Here is a 15,066-nt window from a genome sequence, read left to right as displayed (position 1 = left end):
GCCCACCTCCCCTGAGAGCACCCGCCGGCGGTCATCTCTCCCCCGGCGCTGCTCTCACCCTCAGATACCGCCCTGTCCCCCTTTTAAGACCCGCTGCCCCGGTCCCTCGGACCTCTCCCCTCAGACACCCTTGACACAGCCATCCCCCGCGTCCCTCCAGACATCCCCTCTGCACCCAGGCACCCCCATCCGCACCCCGCCGCCTCAGCCCCAGGGCCGGCACAGGCCTCCCTGGAAGCGTTTCATAGAATCACTGGAGAAGACCTCTAACATAATCAAATCCAACCGTCGGCGTATCCAAAGGGACCAACGAGGAGGGTGCTGCCTCCTTGGGTAAAGCTCCACAGAGCATCCCAGCTGTCACTGGGCAGTACTTCTTGGGCACGGGCATAACATAAAAGCCCCTGACAGCCTTTAGGTAATCCTGGCAGTGAAATCCCCGTGGTTTCGAACCCAATGTTGCAGGGGAACAGTGAAAATTACCTCAGCAATAGTGCGGCCTGCTGGTATTCATCCCTCTTCTACCCCAAACCGCCTTCCATGGAGCAAGGCCGCAGGGTATGGAACAGCAGTTCACTTTAGCATGTCATGCCAGGGACTCAAAACACATTATAGTTTCATAATTTAAGCCATCCAAGCTTCCTTAGGCCATCTGTCCTCGTTCTTCAGGGGCATGACAAAGGGGTTCAGCTACCCAACCCACAGATAACCACCACAGTTATAAAAAGAATGGGGAGATCATGACTTCAGCATTTCTGCCCTCCTCACTCACCCTTTTTAAAAGAAATACGTCAAAATAGCTTCTAATAGTTCTACACAAATGTTTGATTTGTGAGCAGTTTTTAACTTGGCTGGCTAGGGTCAGCAGCCAGCTAAGAAAGGACACACCTCAGAAGCGAAGATACAGGCAGCTGCAAATGACTGAGGTCAAAAAAAAAAAAAAATCCAGTTTTTCTTACAAACCCTTGGCAAGTCCTTCACCTGACCTCTGCCCTGAACCACCCCACCCTGTGCGAGCGTGGTTAAAAACTGCATGTCCTCCATTTGTGGAAATTTAAAGCGCAGTGTAGAGTATCATTTCAGCATAAGTTTTCAAATATGCGCAGTCGCATCTTTGCTGGCAACAATTACCACATAGCATGATATTCCCAGGCAAAGAGGGCTGCTCCACAAAGCGCAAAACGAGGGCATGCAGTGCATTGCAAAAGATGTCCGGCAGCTCATGTGACCCCAGATGACAGCTGCATGCCGTGTTTTTGGGGTCTGGGGACTCTGCTCTGGGAATCCCTACCTCCCATCCCCGAAGCAGGAAGGATGCTCTTAATTTTGGGGTTTGTCTCAGTCAGTTTATATGTTCCAGGGGAAACAAAGATACACAGCAGCATCCAGAACGCTTCAAAATAAAATATTATATCCACATCTAACAAGGACCACACTGTAGACTAAGCCACATCCGAGTGCCACCTCTTTATGGCAGAAATAACCATCCCAGGGTGTAATTTCATGTGAAAATCTGCCTTCGTTTAGGTCTATAAGAAGCCAGCTGGATTTTGGAGAGGGGACAGGACAGGCAGCACGACCCCCAGAGACTCCCTCCTGCCCCAAGGGGATTCTGCGAGCCCTCGCAAGCCCACAAAGCTCACGCTACTGCAGGTAGGCCAGAGGAAAACCCAACAGCTTTGGGATTCATTATCAGGCAAATTCAGTACATCGAAACATGCAACGATCCCACACAGCGTTAAGTTTCTGCACGGCACGTAAGGGGTTTCAGCTCTAATGCTTTACGTGGCAACACTGACAGTCGTCTGCTTCACTCATGTTTTTAAATGCTGAAACTGCATTTTCCACTTTTCTGGCTCTGTCCTTCAGACCAAGTCAGAATGCCAGGTCAGTGCATTTCTAAATAAATCAAAATTACACTACTGTTTTTAGGACATTTTTAAAATCAAGTGTTCTACTGGGCAGCAAAGGCGTAATTAAAAAGCTCTTAATGACATCTGCAACTTTCCTTTTGGCCGCATTAGTCAAAGCAGGCATGAAACGGGTCTCGGGGCACTTTTTAACAGACGCTGTCAGAAGAAGTTGGCCACGTAAATCAAAATCAAAAAAATATTGCTGATCTTTCTGGCACATTCATGTCGGGACATGAATAGCCCCTGTTCTCTATTCCCACCCATACGCTTCCTTCTACCCACAGAATGTCTTATTTTAGTGGCAAGTTAAAATTAAATGTCTGTTACTGCAGCAGTGAGTAGGAAATACTTGGCCTGGGTGGCCGTCAGGAGAAATGCTTACGTAATGTGTACATTTGATGTCTCACATTAATATCGGTCTATTCGGCGTGGCTAAGGGTCAACTGAAGCGCTCCCCGCAGACGCTGCCGATACGAGGGACTGGCAGCATGCTGCAGTCTTACGTAAGAGCCGAAGCGCTCAGTTGCTCCAGGAAAGGCACGGTGAATGCACCCATGGCCTCACGCCTGTCATTTTGGTTTATCCATTACACTGTAGAGCTTAAAGAATTACTCTGAAAGGGCCCTCAAGCTGACAAAGTGCTTTGGTCCTGAACTGAAGTTTCCAGTTTTTGCAGCACAGCTCGGTAAACACAGAACATTCCAGCTGAAAAAAGTTCTAAAATTAAGATCGCAATACTTAATATGTATGTTATCAGGAATACAAAAAAAGGAAACAAAATTTTTGTTTTGAAATGTAAATAATACAGTCTGTAAATACTAAGCTCTGTAAACATTCTCCCCACATTCTAGATTAAACCGATAGCATCCATCATTTTTATAACGGCATACTTGTTTGTGCATTAAGGTGAGGGATTTGATTTGTGAACAAGAACTCCCTGGAAGACTAATGATATAAATGCAGTGAAGCATTTAAGTATAAATATCATATTGAACCCATGGTATGTACTTGATAATTATTCTCAACAAAAAACGCAACGTGCGAAGAAATTACAGCAACTATGAGGTTATTATACCGCGGTCCTGCAAGTCACCATAATTCCGGAGCTGGGATACTACAACTCAGCAGCCTTGTTACTACTGGACTGTAGAGAGAATAAATTCGTCCCTCAGTTGCCTTCAGCGCTGTTACGGTGCTAAGATGTGTGTCATTCCTGCTACGATGCTCATACGCTTTAATAATAATATCTCAGAAATAAATTATTTGTGGAGGACCTGTTCCACAACTCTCAACAGTGTCTACGGTGTGGCCACCGACTGCAGGGGGGTGCACGCTACTTAAATTTCCCCACGCACACTATGGTCTCCTTTCTGTTTTCCAGAGTTGGTGGGCTCGCTCAGGCTAAGGATGCTATCTCCTGCTGAATGCCAAGAGAGTTGCAGATGAGCAACTGTGTAACAGGCCCATCTTTCACAGAAAAGGGTGGGAACCCCACCGCTCAAGTAACTTAAAGCTAAATGCACAATTTTGGAAAATACCACAACAGAATAGAAGGTCAATTTTTCTTGATGGCAGATTACACAGAGTGATAAGTAAGATTGCCCAATATAAGATAAGCATTTTATTTACTATTAGCTCAGAAGATTTTTCTTTTTCCTCTGATCAAACTAAACCATAGCTGGTATTAATTATTCCTAACAACAACCTGTTGAACATTAGGTATTGAAAAATGCATCTTCTTAGGTAGAAAAATCTAACTTCTTGGTCAACAGCAGTACAGAAGGGCATTTCCCAAGTCTTTTTATTTTGACTTATGGTAACAGATTTCCTATCCTAAGAATAATTCATTCAACATCAGTTCTATCGAGCGAATAAATGCCAAAACTATTGTCCTAGGCTGATTTTTTTATAAATCTGATCATAGGTGCAGAGGCTTCGATCCCTCACATTTGCTAAGGAAGCTGTGAGATTCCTGGAAAACTTCAGTGCCAACAGATGGCCAACAACATGGTGCCCTCTAAAGGTAATTCACACACACTGCCAAGCTACGAGACAAACAGCAGTGGCATATTTTTTACTGTACTTGGGAAGCAAATATATTGAAGGGAAAATGGGTGGAAGATGCGCATCTTTTAAAGAGGCTCTTCCTTGCACCCTCCTTGGTTCATGAGAGAGGAATGCATATAGCATCCCCTTGGTCCGGAAGATTCAGGGATCTGCTTAGTCAATTAAACCTAAAGCATGAAAGCCAATCTAGATAAAGATAAGTGTTCAAGACTAATTCCTGTAGTTATTTTAATTTTTTGCTCCTATAAAATTTGCTTGCTTATTTAAAGAAGGTTTTGAAGAGAAACCTGACACAAAGACTAAGAAAACCTGGAATGTGAACCACTTGAGCACTTGAGGTCAACATTCCTTTGAAAATGTGACTTACCTTGAAAATTCAAAAGAATTGAGAGTGCTAGTGTCATGAGACTGTGCTATTATCAAGGTAATAGTCTGGCATATGAAAGTTTGTTACAAGAAATAGTTTATAAAAGCAAAAAGCCAGCAACAACGAGACGACCTAAAATAGCTTGCTAACATGTTCAAAAGGGTGATAAGAAACATCAAGGCTTCTGAGAAATTAATGGGTTGGCAGTACTACAATCTGAAAGGCCCAACACGGTATTTTGAGTGATAGTCTGGAATGGCTCAAGACCACAACTCTTACTTGGTGATCCCAAGAAATCCAGGATGCCGGACAGAAGAGGAAGATCTTCCCTGTCACGTCTGTCACCATCTTCCCAACGCTGGGGCCCACGTGCCAGGAAGGCCTCGCGTGTCCTTATTCTGAACAACCACTCGGATATCCTCCACAGTGTCCCTTGGCTTCCACCACTGTTGGGTTCGGGGTTTTTCTGTGGATTTTTCTATGTTGGTTTTGTCGGGCTTTTTTTGGCTTTTCTCTTCCTGCTCATTTTGCTTCATCCAAAGTATTTTTCTTCTGGGTTCAGCATGACCTGCCTTCCCCCTGTGTGCACTTAGAAGCCAGTTTTGCCTCTTCCCCCTTATCCCTTAAGACAGATGCAGCAATAACAGCGGGACTTTTTTTCCAGATCATCTGAAAGTCACATGCTCCTCACAAACAGGTTCAGCCAGTACTGCCTCTAATATGTAAGGCTGTCAAGCTTGGATGGGAGCAAGGGGGGAAAAAATCAGCTCTATGATAGATGCCTGCAGGGAAGGGGTGCAAACGGGTTGTCGTCCTTAAGTCTGACTGAAAACTTCACATTGCAGATACAGTGTGGGGTTGTTTTCCTTCCTGTTTTGTTTGATATAAAAAAATATAAAAACATTAGGTGTTTAAGAAGCACAGGGAACTGCTTGAGCAAGTCCAGTGGAGACCTACCAAGATGATGAGGGGACTGGAGCATCTCCCCTATGAGGAAAGGCTGAGACCGCTGGGTTTGTTCAGCCTGGAGAAGACTGAGGCAGGATCCTGTCAATACTCATAAATATCTGAAGAGCAGGTGTCAGGAGGATGGGGCCGGACTCGTTCCGGTGGTGCCCAACGCCAGGCCAAGGGGCCACGGGCACAAGCTGGAACACGGGAAGCTCCCCCTGAACATGAGGACAAACCCCTTCCCTGTGCGGGTGCCAGAGCAGGGGCACAGGCTGCCCAGAGGGGCTGTGGGGTCCCTTCCCTGGAGACATTCACCCCCCGCCTGGACGCGGCCCTGTGCCCCTGCTCTGGGGGTGCCTGCTCACGCAGGGGTGGGACGGGGTGAGCTCCAGAGGGCCCTGCCAGCCCCCGCCATTCTGGGATTCTGTGGCAGAAACTCTGACTGAACATAAGGCGGTAATAACTTCCCGCGAACCCCTGACCCCCGCGCCTCTGCTGAAGGCCGCCTCGGCTGCTCAGCGTTTCACCGCGCCCCCTTCCCGCAGGGCCTCTGCTGGTCACAGCGGGACGCCGGATAGCCCCGCCGCCGGGGCCATCGCTTCGCCTCCTCCTCCCCCGCCGGGAGCTCTCCCAGCCGTGCAGCGGCCGCCGCCCGCACGCAGCGGTGAGTAGCGGCGCCCTCACCCCGACAAGCGCGGCGGCGTGCGCGGGAAGCGCTTCCCTCCCGCGGGTGGGGGGACCCCGCTCCGCCCGCCGCCGCCTCCCGGCGAGGGGAGGCGGAGCCCCCGCCCGTCGCCCATGGCCGCCGCCGCCGCAGCGCGCCGCGGCCTGGCCGCGCTGCTCCTGGGCCGCAGCCTGCCGCCCTGGCTGCGCCCGCCGCCCGCCCGCCGCCTCCCCAGCGCCGCTGCCGCCCTCCTCGGGCCGGGGCTGGGCGCGCCGCGGGCTCCCGCCCCGCTCTGCGCGGCCGCCCGCCGCTACAGCCAGGTACGGGCCGGTGGGGACGGGGCATAAGATGGCGGCGGCGCGCGGTAGGCAGCGGGGACCCCGCCAGGGACGCGACCGCCACTGCCGTCGGGCGGGAGGCGGGGGTCGCCGGGCCTTGGGGCCACCCCGCAGCGGGGCCGGGGAGGCGTGCGGGAGGGGCGGCGGGGCCCGGCGCACTCAGCGGGTGGCGGCTGCGGCCTGCGGCGTGGGTACGCGCGGCCTGTCCTCCCCCCCCACCCCGCAGCGGCCCCCCGTACCGCCCGCCACCCCCCCACCGCTGGGCGCAGGCGGGTACCGCCGCTGAAGGCTGCGCCCCTCCACTTCTTAACACGGCACTTTTTTGGTTTTTTTTCGGGGACAGGTCACAGATGCACCATCCCAGGAAGGTCACCTCTCGGAGCAGGAGCCCGAGTCACCCAGGGCAGAAAGTGAGAATGTCTTCCTCATCCGGGCGCAAGGATTCCCCTTCTCCTGCACCGAGGAAGATGTGCTTACCTTCTTTGATAGTACGGGACTTAATTTTCCTGCGTAACTGTTCGGTGTGCTGTTATTGAACCCAGTGTTTAAAGATTAGTTAGCAGAAAGAAAATGGACAGATCCTTAGCCAGAGAAAGACGAGTTTTAAATATTGCTGCAAAATTATTCACAGTTTACACATATCAACATAATCGACTGCCAAGACTGTTGGACAGTGACTAGAAACTCATCCTTATGGCATTTTATATTCAACTGAGCAAGTCTTTACCTTCTTAATCCGTGTCCCCACAGGCAATCCAATTCAAAGCGGTTCTTTTATAAAACGTTACGGTTAGCTTTTTCCCCAGCTCCCCTCTTTTAAACAAACTGGGCGGTTTTTACTTAGGAGTTTAAATTTCAGTGTTGCATTCTGAGCCTAATTAATAGACTTGGGCATACCTTCTCAGGGCTGATCCCTCCATACTATAATATTATGATGCCTCTTTCCAGAGTAGACTAGATGGTCAGATCCAAGTTTTAAATGGTTTAATAACCTGCTGAACTAAACTAAGTCAGTTGGCAGTCCTAGGAGGAAAGGACAGCTATAGAGACTGAAAAACTATAGCACTTGTTCTTAATTTCAGACAGAAACAATTAAGTTTACCAACAATATGAGTAGATATGTTATCCAGTTATACAGCTGTGGAAGCTAGTAGATGTCAGATCAGTTTCTTACCTGTGATAAACAATCTGTGTTAAGGTTAGCAACAGGAGTTTCTTATCCTTTGTTTCAAGACAGTATTTTACTCTGCTGAGGGGGATGCCTCTATGGAGAATGTTCATTTTTCATCTCCAGTTGCAAGACCCCCACATTTGATGCAGTTGCGTATGTTTCTGTATTGTGTGTTCCTTGATTTCTAGGCTGTAGAATACGAAACGGTGAGAACGGCGTACACTTCCTCTTAAACAGGGATGGGAGACGCAGGGGGGATGCCTTGATCGAGCTGGAGTCGAAAGCGGATGTCCAGCGGGCCTTGGAAAAGCACCTGAGATATATGGGCCCACGCTATGTGAAAGGTGGGTTTGAAACGACAGAAGTTACACTGGAAGAAAACTCACGATAAAGTGTATAAGAAGAGTTTGAGTAATAAAGCGGGCTGGCGCAGAGAGGTGCAGGGTGGGCAACAGAGCAGCAAGTTAGCCAGCGAGGCACTGTTAAGCCAAAGCTTCCTAGGCTGGACAGGAAAAGCAAAGTGAGGGGCACCGCTGCAGGACCGTCGAGTATGGGGCAGGGCGGGAAGAAACTGCGGAGTGCCACCTCCTGAGTACCGTGAGGGAAAACGCGCTTTATGCTTCTCTTCCTTGCAGTTTTTGAAGTACACGACAGTGACGTAGAGGGCTTACTACAAAGCCTGCGGGATGAGTCACAAGCCATAAATGATGGAGTTGTGCTACTGAGAGGCCTTCCGTTCAGCTCCACGGAGGATGATATCGCAGATTTTTTCGCAGGTAACAGCCTGGTCTGTGCTCTTTGGTTATGAGGCGTTAACTTCTCCAAGTTGATGCTTAGATAGGCTGTTTTTCCCCCAAGTGAGAAAGGCAAAAGCTCACGCAGCCTTGAACACCTTAAACAGTAAAACGAGTTGCTCTCCCCCTGCAGCTAGAAGTAACTACAGTTTTCTGGACAAGCTTTTGGCTGCAAGGGTTTCTTGCACCTTTGGCTTTCTGCAGGTCTAACCTAGGATCAGTATTTGCAGCACTCGCTTTTGGGGCCAGGGGAAGCAGAGAGAGGAACCTACGTCCTCTTACCCTCAATTGGATTGCTACTGGTGTGTAATTTGGCAAAGTCAAGAGAGGCAAAAAACACCTGTATGATAGTTACAGTCCAAGTGAACATGGCACGGGCACTCACAGCTGGATAATCACCCCAGTTAGAGCACGTATCCCACTTAAAACTGTTAACAGCAATTGTTTTTTATTTATTCATGGCTGTGAGAGTTAACTGCACCACTTCTCAGCAGAGCAAGTACTGCCCAGCATGTGTGCACACGCTAGTGTCCCACACTCAGTGCCTGAGCAATCCAGGTGGTTGCTGCTTACATTCATTAGGAAAGAAGCCTTTCTAGGTTTTACCAAATAAACTGACATTTTCTTAGGTAAAGGTAAAGTTGTAGACTAAACCAAAACGAGTTCTTCCCCCCAGCTTCTTCCATTGCAGGACGGCGTGCACATGGAGTCCGATAGCACTAAGGCTCCTAATAGCTACCATCATGCCAAAAGCAAAGGCCACCTCTAATAACCTTTTCAGTTGATAACCAGTAGTTTAATATGTTTGAAGGCATCTAGTAGCAGAGTTATCAGGAGATGACTAGGGCAGTGTTGTGGAGCAAGTAGTTCCATGTCTTCAGGAGCTTGGGGAGAGCCTTTGAGAAAGTAGCAAGGCGCAAAGAAGTACGTGGTGTGCAGCCCAGGGCGCTCTCTGTGTCATGTCAGAGAGCGCTATTGACTGGATTACGGGCTCCCCAAGAAAGTGTTATACAGCACAGAACTTCAAGTTCAGTGAATTTGGCCTAGGTTTTAAAGAGATGGGAAAAAATTACCGTAATAGTAAGAGAAAACGTCAAGAACATTTGTGCTCTGGTCCTCCTTGTTGCCTAGAACTTGCATTCACTTGTTATTTTCATAGTTACTTGAAGCTCCAAGTTAATTTGTTACTGGCAATTCAGCCTTTTGTGACAACTAGCTTAACGCAAATAAATTGGAGTTAAAAAAAAGTTTAAAAAAGGTACGTACCAGCACAGGCAGTTGTTTGAGAACTATTTGCCCAATTGGCTTGTGAAAAATCAGAAGAGTAGGGGAAGAAATGCCTCTTTGAGCTATAGCACAGGTTCCTGACAATGTAAATGCCTTTTTCTCGCCACCCTTCCACAGGTTTGGAAATCCTTGACATAGCTTTCGTTTACCGGGGGGAAAGAAGAACAGGAGAAGCTTTCGTGCAGTTTGCAGCTCCTGATATGGCAGCTAAAGCCCTGTCACGACACAGACAATATATGGGAAGTAGGTAGGTGCTTCACTGGGGGTCACGAGGGCAGAAGGACATGGCGTGAAGCATGCTGCGTGACTTGCGGCCTTGGGCTATCCCATATTCACATTATTATTAAGGAAGCTTATGCCTTTGTTACCCTTGAAACCTAGAACTGAGACTTTAGATTCAAATTTCAGTAGAAGTCATACCTAAATCTTCCTCGTAGTGGTGTCAGCCTGTTCCTTTGTGGCTTCAAACATTATTTTTTTTTTATTAGCATCCTCTGAAATACTGTGTAACCCAGGTGTTACCCCCTCTGGTGGTGTTTTCTTTAGGATGTTGCCAAAACTGGAGAAGAGAAGATGAAGCCTTTTGCAGGCTTCTGGGTGCTGCAGAGGCACCTTCAGTGCTTGTAGCTTGGGGGAATTTGGCGCCTCTCACAAGAAGTCTCAGTTCATTTTAAGTGTTCCTGCAGGCAGTTTCCTCCCAGCAAAAATGAGGTGGTGGCATGGAGAGTGGGGAGCACTAGACAGACACCTCTGCCCCAGTCACAGGTGCGCGGGGATCTCCCTCCTCCAACAGACAGTTGTCCCTGCCAGATTTCCAACAGGTTCCCTGGTGCTTTCCACAGTTTGGGCAACCCTCACCCTTCCCTTCGGCCCCATACCAGGCGCGGTCAGCATCTCTGCTTGGAGAGAACATTCTCCAAAGCACAGCACACTGCTCACCTCTGGCTCGAATCCGTTCCCGAGGCTGCCTCCTGGTCAACGCCGTGCAATCATCTGCCTCTTCGGTGCCCACATCCACCCGGGCTGTCTGCCTTCCTCAGGAACTCATGCATAACTCTTCTCTTCCACTGCACCAAGCCCTGCGCCCCATGCTTCTCTCACAAGAGCCTCTCTTTCTCAAGCAGAAGCATATACCAGTATTTTCCTCAGAATCCTGAGCAGCACTCGGGGAGTGGAAAAAAAACCCAGAACCCTAAAATGGCTTTTCACCTAGTGAAGTGTCTGATTTTTATAACCCACTAAGTTTGCTTCCTAAATGCCCGGTAGCAAAAGACCTCTCCAAACTTTACCACTTCTCCTACACCACACCTACTTCCTTCTACTTCCTGTCCCCAGTCTGTGTTTCCTTGTGTGTGTCCCCCCACCCACATTTAAAGGACGCAGCTGCTCCGTAGGTGTGCCCCGTAATTGAATTAACTGACACGCTTCCCTCCCTCCCATAGAGATTAATTACTTGTCAATCTGCCATTGATTTTTCCCTCCTCACGAAGGAACGGGAGGCAATGTGACTCACCGACCCGAGCTCACACACCTGTTTCTGTGGGATTAGCCAAGAAACCGAGTGGTTTCCAGAACAGCTGTCAGTTTGCTCCGATTCATTCTTGCTGGCTGTCGGTTTCAGCGGCCCTCAGCCGTGCGCAGTACTGGGGCTGAGCCCGGCGTGGGGTTGCTTCCCTTCCTGTAGCCCGTGTCCTCAGGACGGGAGGAAGGCCTCGCTTGGGCATCCGTGTTCTCTACTTCATCGCATTATTCCTTCGGTGCTGGGGAATTCGCCCGATTTAGCGGTGCTAGGCCGATGGGAGGGAGGCCCGGCTGGGTCTGTTGCCAGCTCGCTGAAAGATGAGTGTGGGCAGCGCTGAGTTAAGGGGTTCTGGGGTGGGCGGGCGGAAATACAAGGCTTCATAATACTATACTGTGACTGAACCTGCAGATAAGGGGTGGTTGTTGGGGTCGTTTGTGCTTTTTTTCCCCTTTCTGCAGTGTAAGTGGGCTCTTGCCAGAGTCCCGTCATGTTGCATTATGTATTGGTGTTAGACCCACGACCCCGCAACATTTTATCATCCATTTCATAGCAATATGTAAAATCTTACTGCTCCACTGACGTGTTTGAAATGACCCAGTGCAGCTTCTGTGGCTGCCTGTTCCAGTCATCTCTTTTGGGGTTGGGTGGGTTGTGGAGACGGGACTAGCGCAGTTTGCAGAGCCGCAGTGAGGGGAAACCAGCTGCTCACGGACGGGGCAGCTCAAAAAGTGCCTCTGAAAGAAAGAGAGACCATTTTCCAAAGGAAATAAAGCCATCTTTCTGTGACAGAACAGAATTCTGGCTTGTAAGTGGTTCATGCTGCTCCTGTAAAAACTTTGTGCAAGGCTGTAAGCAAAAGCCTTTGTCCAGCCCAAACTGGTAACCCGGCTCACAGCACGTGGGGTCAGACGGGGTGCGGCTGTCAGGGCAGGTCGGAAAGGGCGTTCATAAACATAACTGTGCCATTTAAATTAATTAATTCCTCAAAACCATCGCTCGCCATACCGAGGCTCTCACACCTGGCACGTGATGAGAGCCGAGGCAGGAGAACGTCCCAAAGGGACTTTCTCAGGGCCCTGTGTTCTAGTTCAAGCGGTTTCCTTTGGCTTCTAGGTACATCGAAGTGTACGTGAGTAGAAAACATCAAATGCAAAGGCACATGCCTTACGAGAAGCAGCTGGCGACCTACCGCAAAGCGGGATTCGAACGTGAAGCTGTTGCTGAACAAAGTCAATTGACCAACCCGGGAGGCTGCGAGGCCAAGAGAGAAAATCGTGAGTCCCTCCCTGTCGCGCGCGTGCCTTGAGGCCTCTTCATTTTACCCCGACGTCCGCCGCGAGCCCAACCCTGTGCAGCTTTCACATGAGGGAGGGGATGACTGCGAGCGTTAATGATGTTTTTTTTTTCCTCCGTTCCACAGAACTGTGCAGGGAAGGAACGGAAAGGTCTGGGCACGTTTCAGAACCTGCGACCGCCTCGTCACTGCTTCACTTTGTCCACATGAGGGGTTGTCCCACCCAAGCTAGTGCCCAAGACATAATAAATGTGAGTAACAGCGAGCGCGTGAATGGAATTCCGTTGTCTTTGGCAACACAAACCCTTGATTAAATTGTAGTGGAATTTTCATTAGTCTGTGTTGGCCCTCGGTGCCGCGTGGCTTCAGGCTGCACGCGCTTGGCAACCCGCGCGTGCTGAGGGTCACAGGCTGCCCCGGTCGCCGCGGCCTCGCGGGCACAACGGCGGTAGGCTCGCCGCCATACAGAAGGCTGGCTTGAAGGTTGCTGGGCTGCCTTCCTAGCCATCCCCTTGACTTGAGGAGCTGTTTATGATCTCAGCTACGGGTCAGCGTAGCTGATTGTACAAAAATGAATTTCACAGTCTTTTTTTAAATAAGAGTTTACTTCATTCTACTATACAGTGTCACAGAGCGAATGGCCCTACACTTAACAACTTTGACATGCACAGAACGTGTGTGCGTGAGGCTTTTTGTTCCTGTCAAGAATTACTCTGGCGGGAGCTACAGAGGGTGGGTGCCTGCACGCGGGGGCACAGCTTACTGGGGTGTGCCACGGCTTCCCCCACATGGAGAAGGGGCTTCTTGCTACTCACGAGCTCAGCCTCCCCCAGCGCTGGGCAGGCTTTACGAGTGAAAAACATTGTCTCATGGGAACAGGGTGTGGTACTGTTCTAGTTCTTTCTCACCAACCTCTCTTCTGTTTCTCTCCTGGTCAGTTTTTTGCCCCGCTGAAGCCCACAAGGATTATGGTAGAATACAACTCCCATGGAGACGCCACAGGAGAAGCGGACGTGCATTTTGAGAGCCAAGAGGACGCAGTGGCTGCGATGGCTAAGGAGGGGTCACAGCTGCGTAAGTAGAGCGGAGGGGCTCTTACAGCCCTGAGACTCCGCGCTCGGGGTCGTTTGGCACAGCTTGTCCAGTTACTGTTAACTCCCTGTGCAAAAGACTCATCTTACCTGTAGATTTTTTCCAGTTAGCAAGTAATGTGACACTGGCTTTGTGCAAAAAAAGAAAGTAACACATACAAGTCCCTGAACAGAACCTGCCTCTCAAATTGTTCCCCAGAGTGCAGTGCCATTGAATTGTTCCTGAATGAACATCCAAAGGCAAAAGACAACTGCTAGTGACAGTGGCGTGGTCTCACCCTTGGTAAGTGCATCGTTCGCTGCCGTTCCTGTTCCGGTTTTAGGAACTCCGGCTTACTGTTGCTTTGGATTTCAGCTAGCTTAAAGGCTGAATTTTAGAGGGGCTGAAGGGGATCGTGGCGGATAATCCGAGGTCAGGCAGCGCGCCTGGGTCCTCTGGCCTGCAAATCCAGATTCCTCAGGCTAAAAGGCGGGTGGTGAGGGGGCAGCAGCAAAGGGCGTCCCAGGTCTACAACCCCGAGGCAGAACGTTCGAGGAAAGAACCTTCCTGTGACCTTTACGGGCAGCCTGGGCCAACTTGCAATGCTTCCATGCATTGCCTTCCGAAAGTGAGGGGCGCTGCCCCCCAAGGGCCCGCCTGCCCCCACGGGGGGCAGCTCACCCTTTCTGGTGAGCTCTTAGAGCACTGCCAAATTCTACTAGCCTATTATTGGAGACAGTAAGTGAGAATAAAACACAGCCGTGCATTTGGAAACAAGGACAGCTGCAGCAAGGTAGTGATTTTCCCTTTTTCTCTTCCTTTCTCTTTAGGCCTAAGCGAACACATTCCGTGGGTATGAGCGTAAATACCGAGTACAAGTGTCACTGCTCAATAGTAAGGATAAACTGTATAAAATTTCATTCACCATTGTATGGAAGTATGTAATAAACTGTGTTGACCTGTTGTGGAAAGACTGTCTGTTGCGAAAGCACAAGCAGCTGGGCTGGAGGAACAGCAGGTGCTGCAGGATGGGGCAGTTTGAGGCTCCAGCTGCGTAACGGTGTACAAAGTGTTAATAAAACACCCGTATTTGCAATTAACAAAACCAGGGCAGTTTAAGATCCTCATACACAGAGTCGGCAGTGTAGCCAGTCCCTCACTGCTCCCACCACGCTTCCCTCAGTCACCTGCGCATCCGTCATGCCGGGCCCGGTTTGACATCCTTCCGCAGGCGTAGGCAAAGCAGGGCGCGATGGAAAGACCACTCGAGATGCCATTATAGGTGATCAAGTTTTTATTATTGCTTGGAACAAAACGAACACCAGAAAACCTGCCCTCCGCTGCCCGCCGTGCCGCTGCCAGGTGTGAACCCCCGCTCCAGCATTACGAGCACCTGAGCAAACACGGCATGAACATCTGCAGCTTCGCGAAGCATCGCGTCCCCTCCTTGTGGGCAGGGCCGGTGCCAGGAGCCCGAGCCTCCGCGAGGGAGGCGAGCGCTGACGCAGGCAGCGAGCGCAGCCGCGCTCTGACCTTTCGAAATGCCACTTTCCATTACAGCCGCCAGAGCTGCATTCTGCAGGGGTTTCAGCTGCCTCCCGGCTCCCTCACAGATCTCGCCTTGCCG

At 50.1% G+C, this 15,066-nt stretch overlaps 2 protein-coding genes across 3 annotated transcripts in view; one reads left to right on the top strand and one right to left on the bottom strand.

Annotated features, from left to right (window-relative positions):
- Window positions 1-5,529, bottom strand: part of MOB1B (MOB kinase activator 1B) — a 47,152-nt gene extending 41,623 nt beyond the window's left edge. Inside the window, exons 1-2 of the mRNA XM_064450712.1 lie at window positions 5,305-5,529; window positions 4,627-5,217 (exon numbers count right to left, since the gene is read on the bottom strand). The gene's annotated coding sequence lies outside the window, so the exon portion shown is untranslated. The remainder of the gene's footprint in view (window positions 1-4,626; window positions 5,218-5,304) is intronic.
- GRSF1 (G-rich RNA sequence binding factor 1) lies at window positions 3,894-14,403 on the top strand. Of its 2 annotated transcripts, XM_064450709.1 has the most exons (11): window positions 3,894-3,936; window positions 5,844-5,962; window positions 6,644-6,788; window positions 7,660-7,815; window positions 8,107-8,247; window positions 9,670-9,799; window positions 12,188-12,348; window positions 12,495-12,619; window positions 13,307-13,442; window positions 13,659-13,742; window positions 14,270-14,403. In XM_064450709.1, the coding sequence occupies exons 1-10, from the start codon at window positions 3,909-3,911 to the stop codon at window positions 13,715-13,717; spliced, it is 1,200 nt and encodes a 399-aa protein (XP_064306779.1). In that variant the 5' UTR covers window positions 3,894-3,908; the 3' UTR covers window positions 13,718-13,742; window positions 14,270-14,403. The 2 variants fall into 2 exon arrangements, with proteins under 2 accessions (XP_064306779.1, XP_064306778.1); XM_064450708.1 differs by lacking the exons at window positions 3,894-3,936; window positions 5,844-5,962 and adding an exon at window positions 6,077-6,282.
- The last annotated feature ends 663 nt before the right edge of the window (window positions 14,404-15,066 follow it).

Source organism: Phalacrocorax carbo, chromosome 4 (genome assembly GCF_963921805.1).
Source record: "Phalacrocorax carbo chromosome 4, bPhaCar2.1, whole genome shotgun sequence".
In the NCBI taxonomy this organism is placed as follows: Eukaryota; Metazoa; Chordata; class Aves; order Suliformes; family Phalacrocoracidae; genus Phalacrocorax; species Phalacrocorax carbo.
Note: the sequence above shows the minus strand (reverse complement) of the source record. Positions and strands in the feature narration are given on the sequence as shown.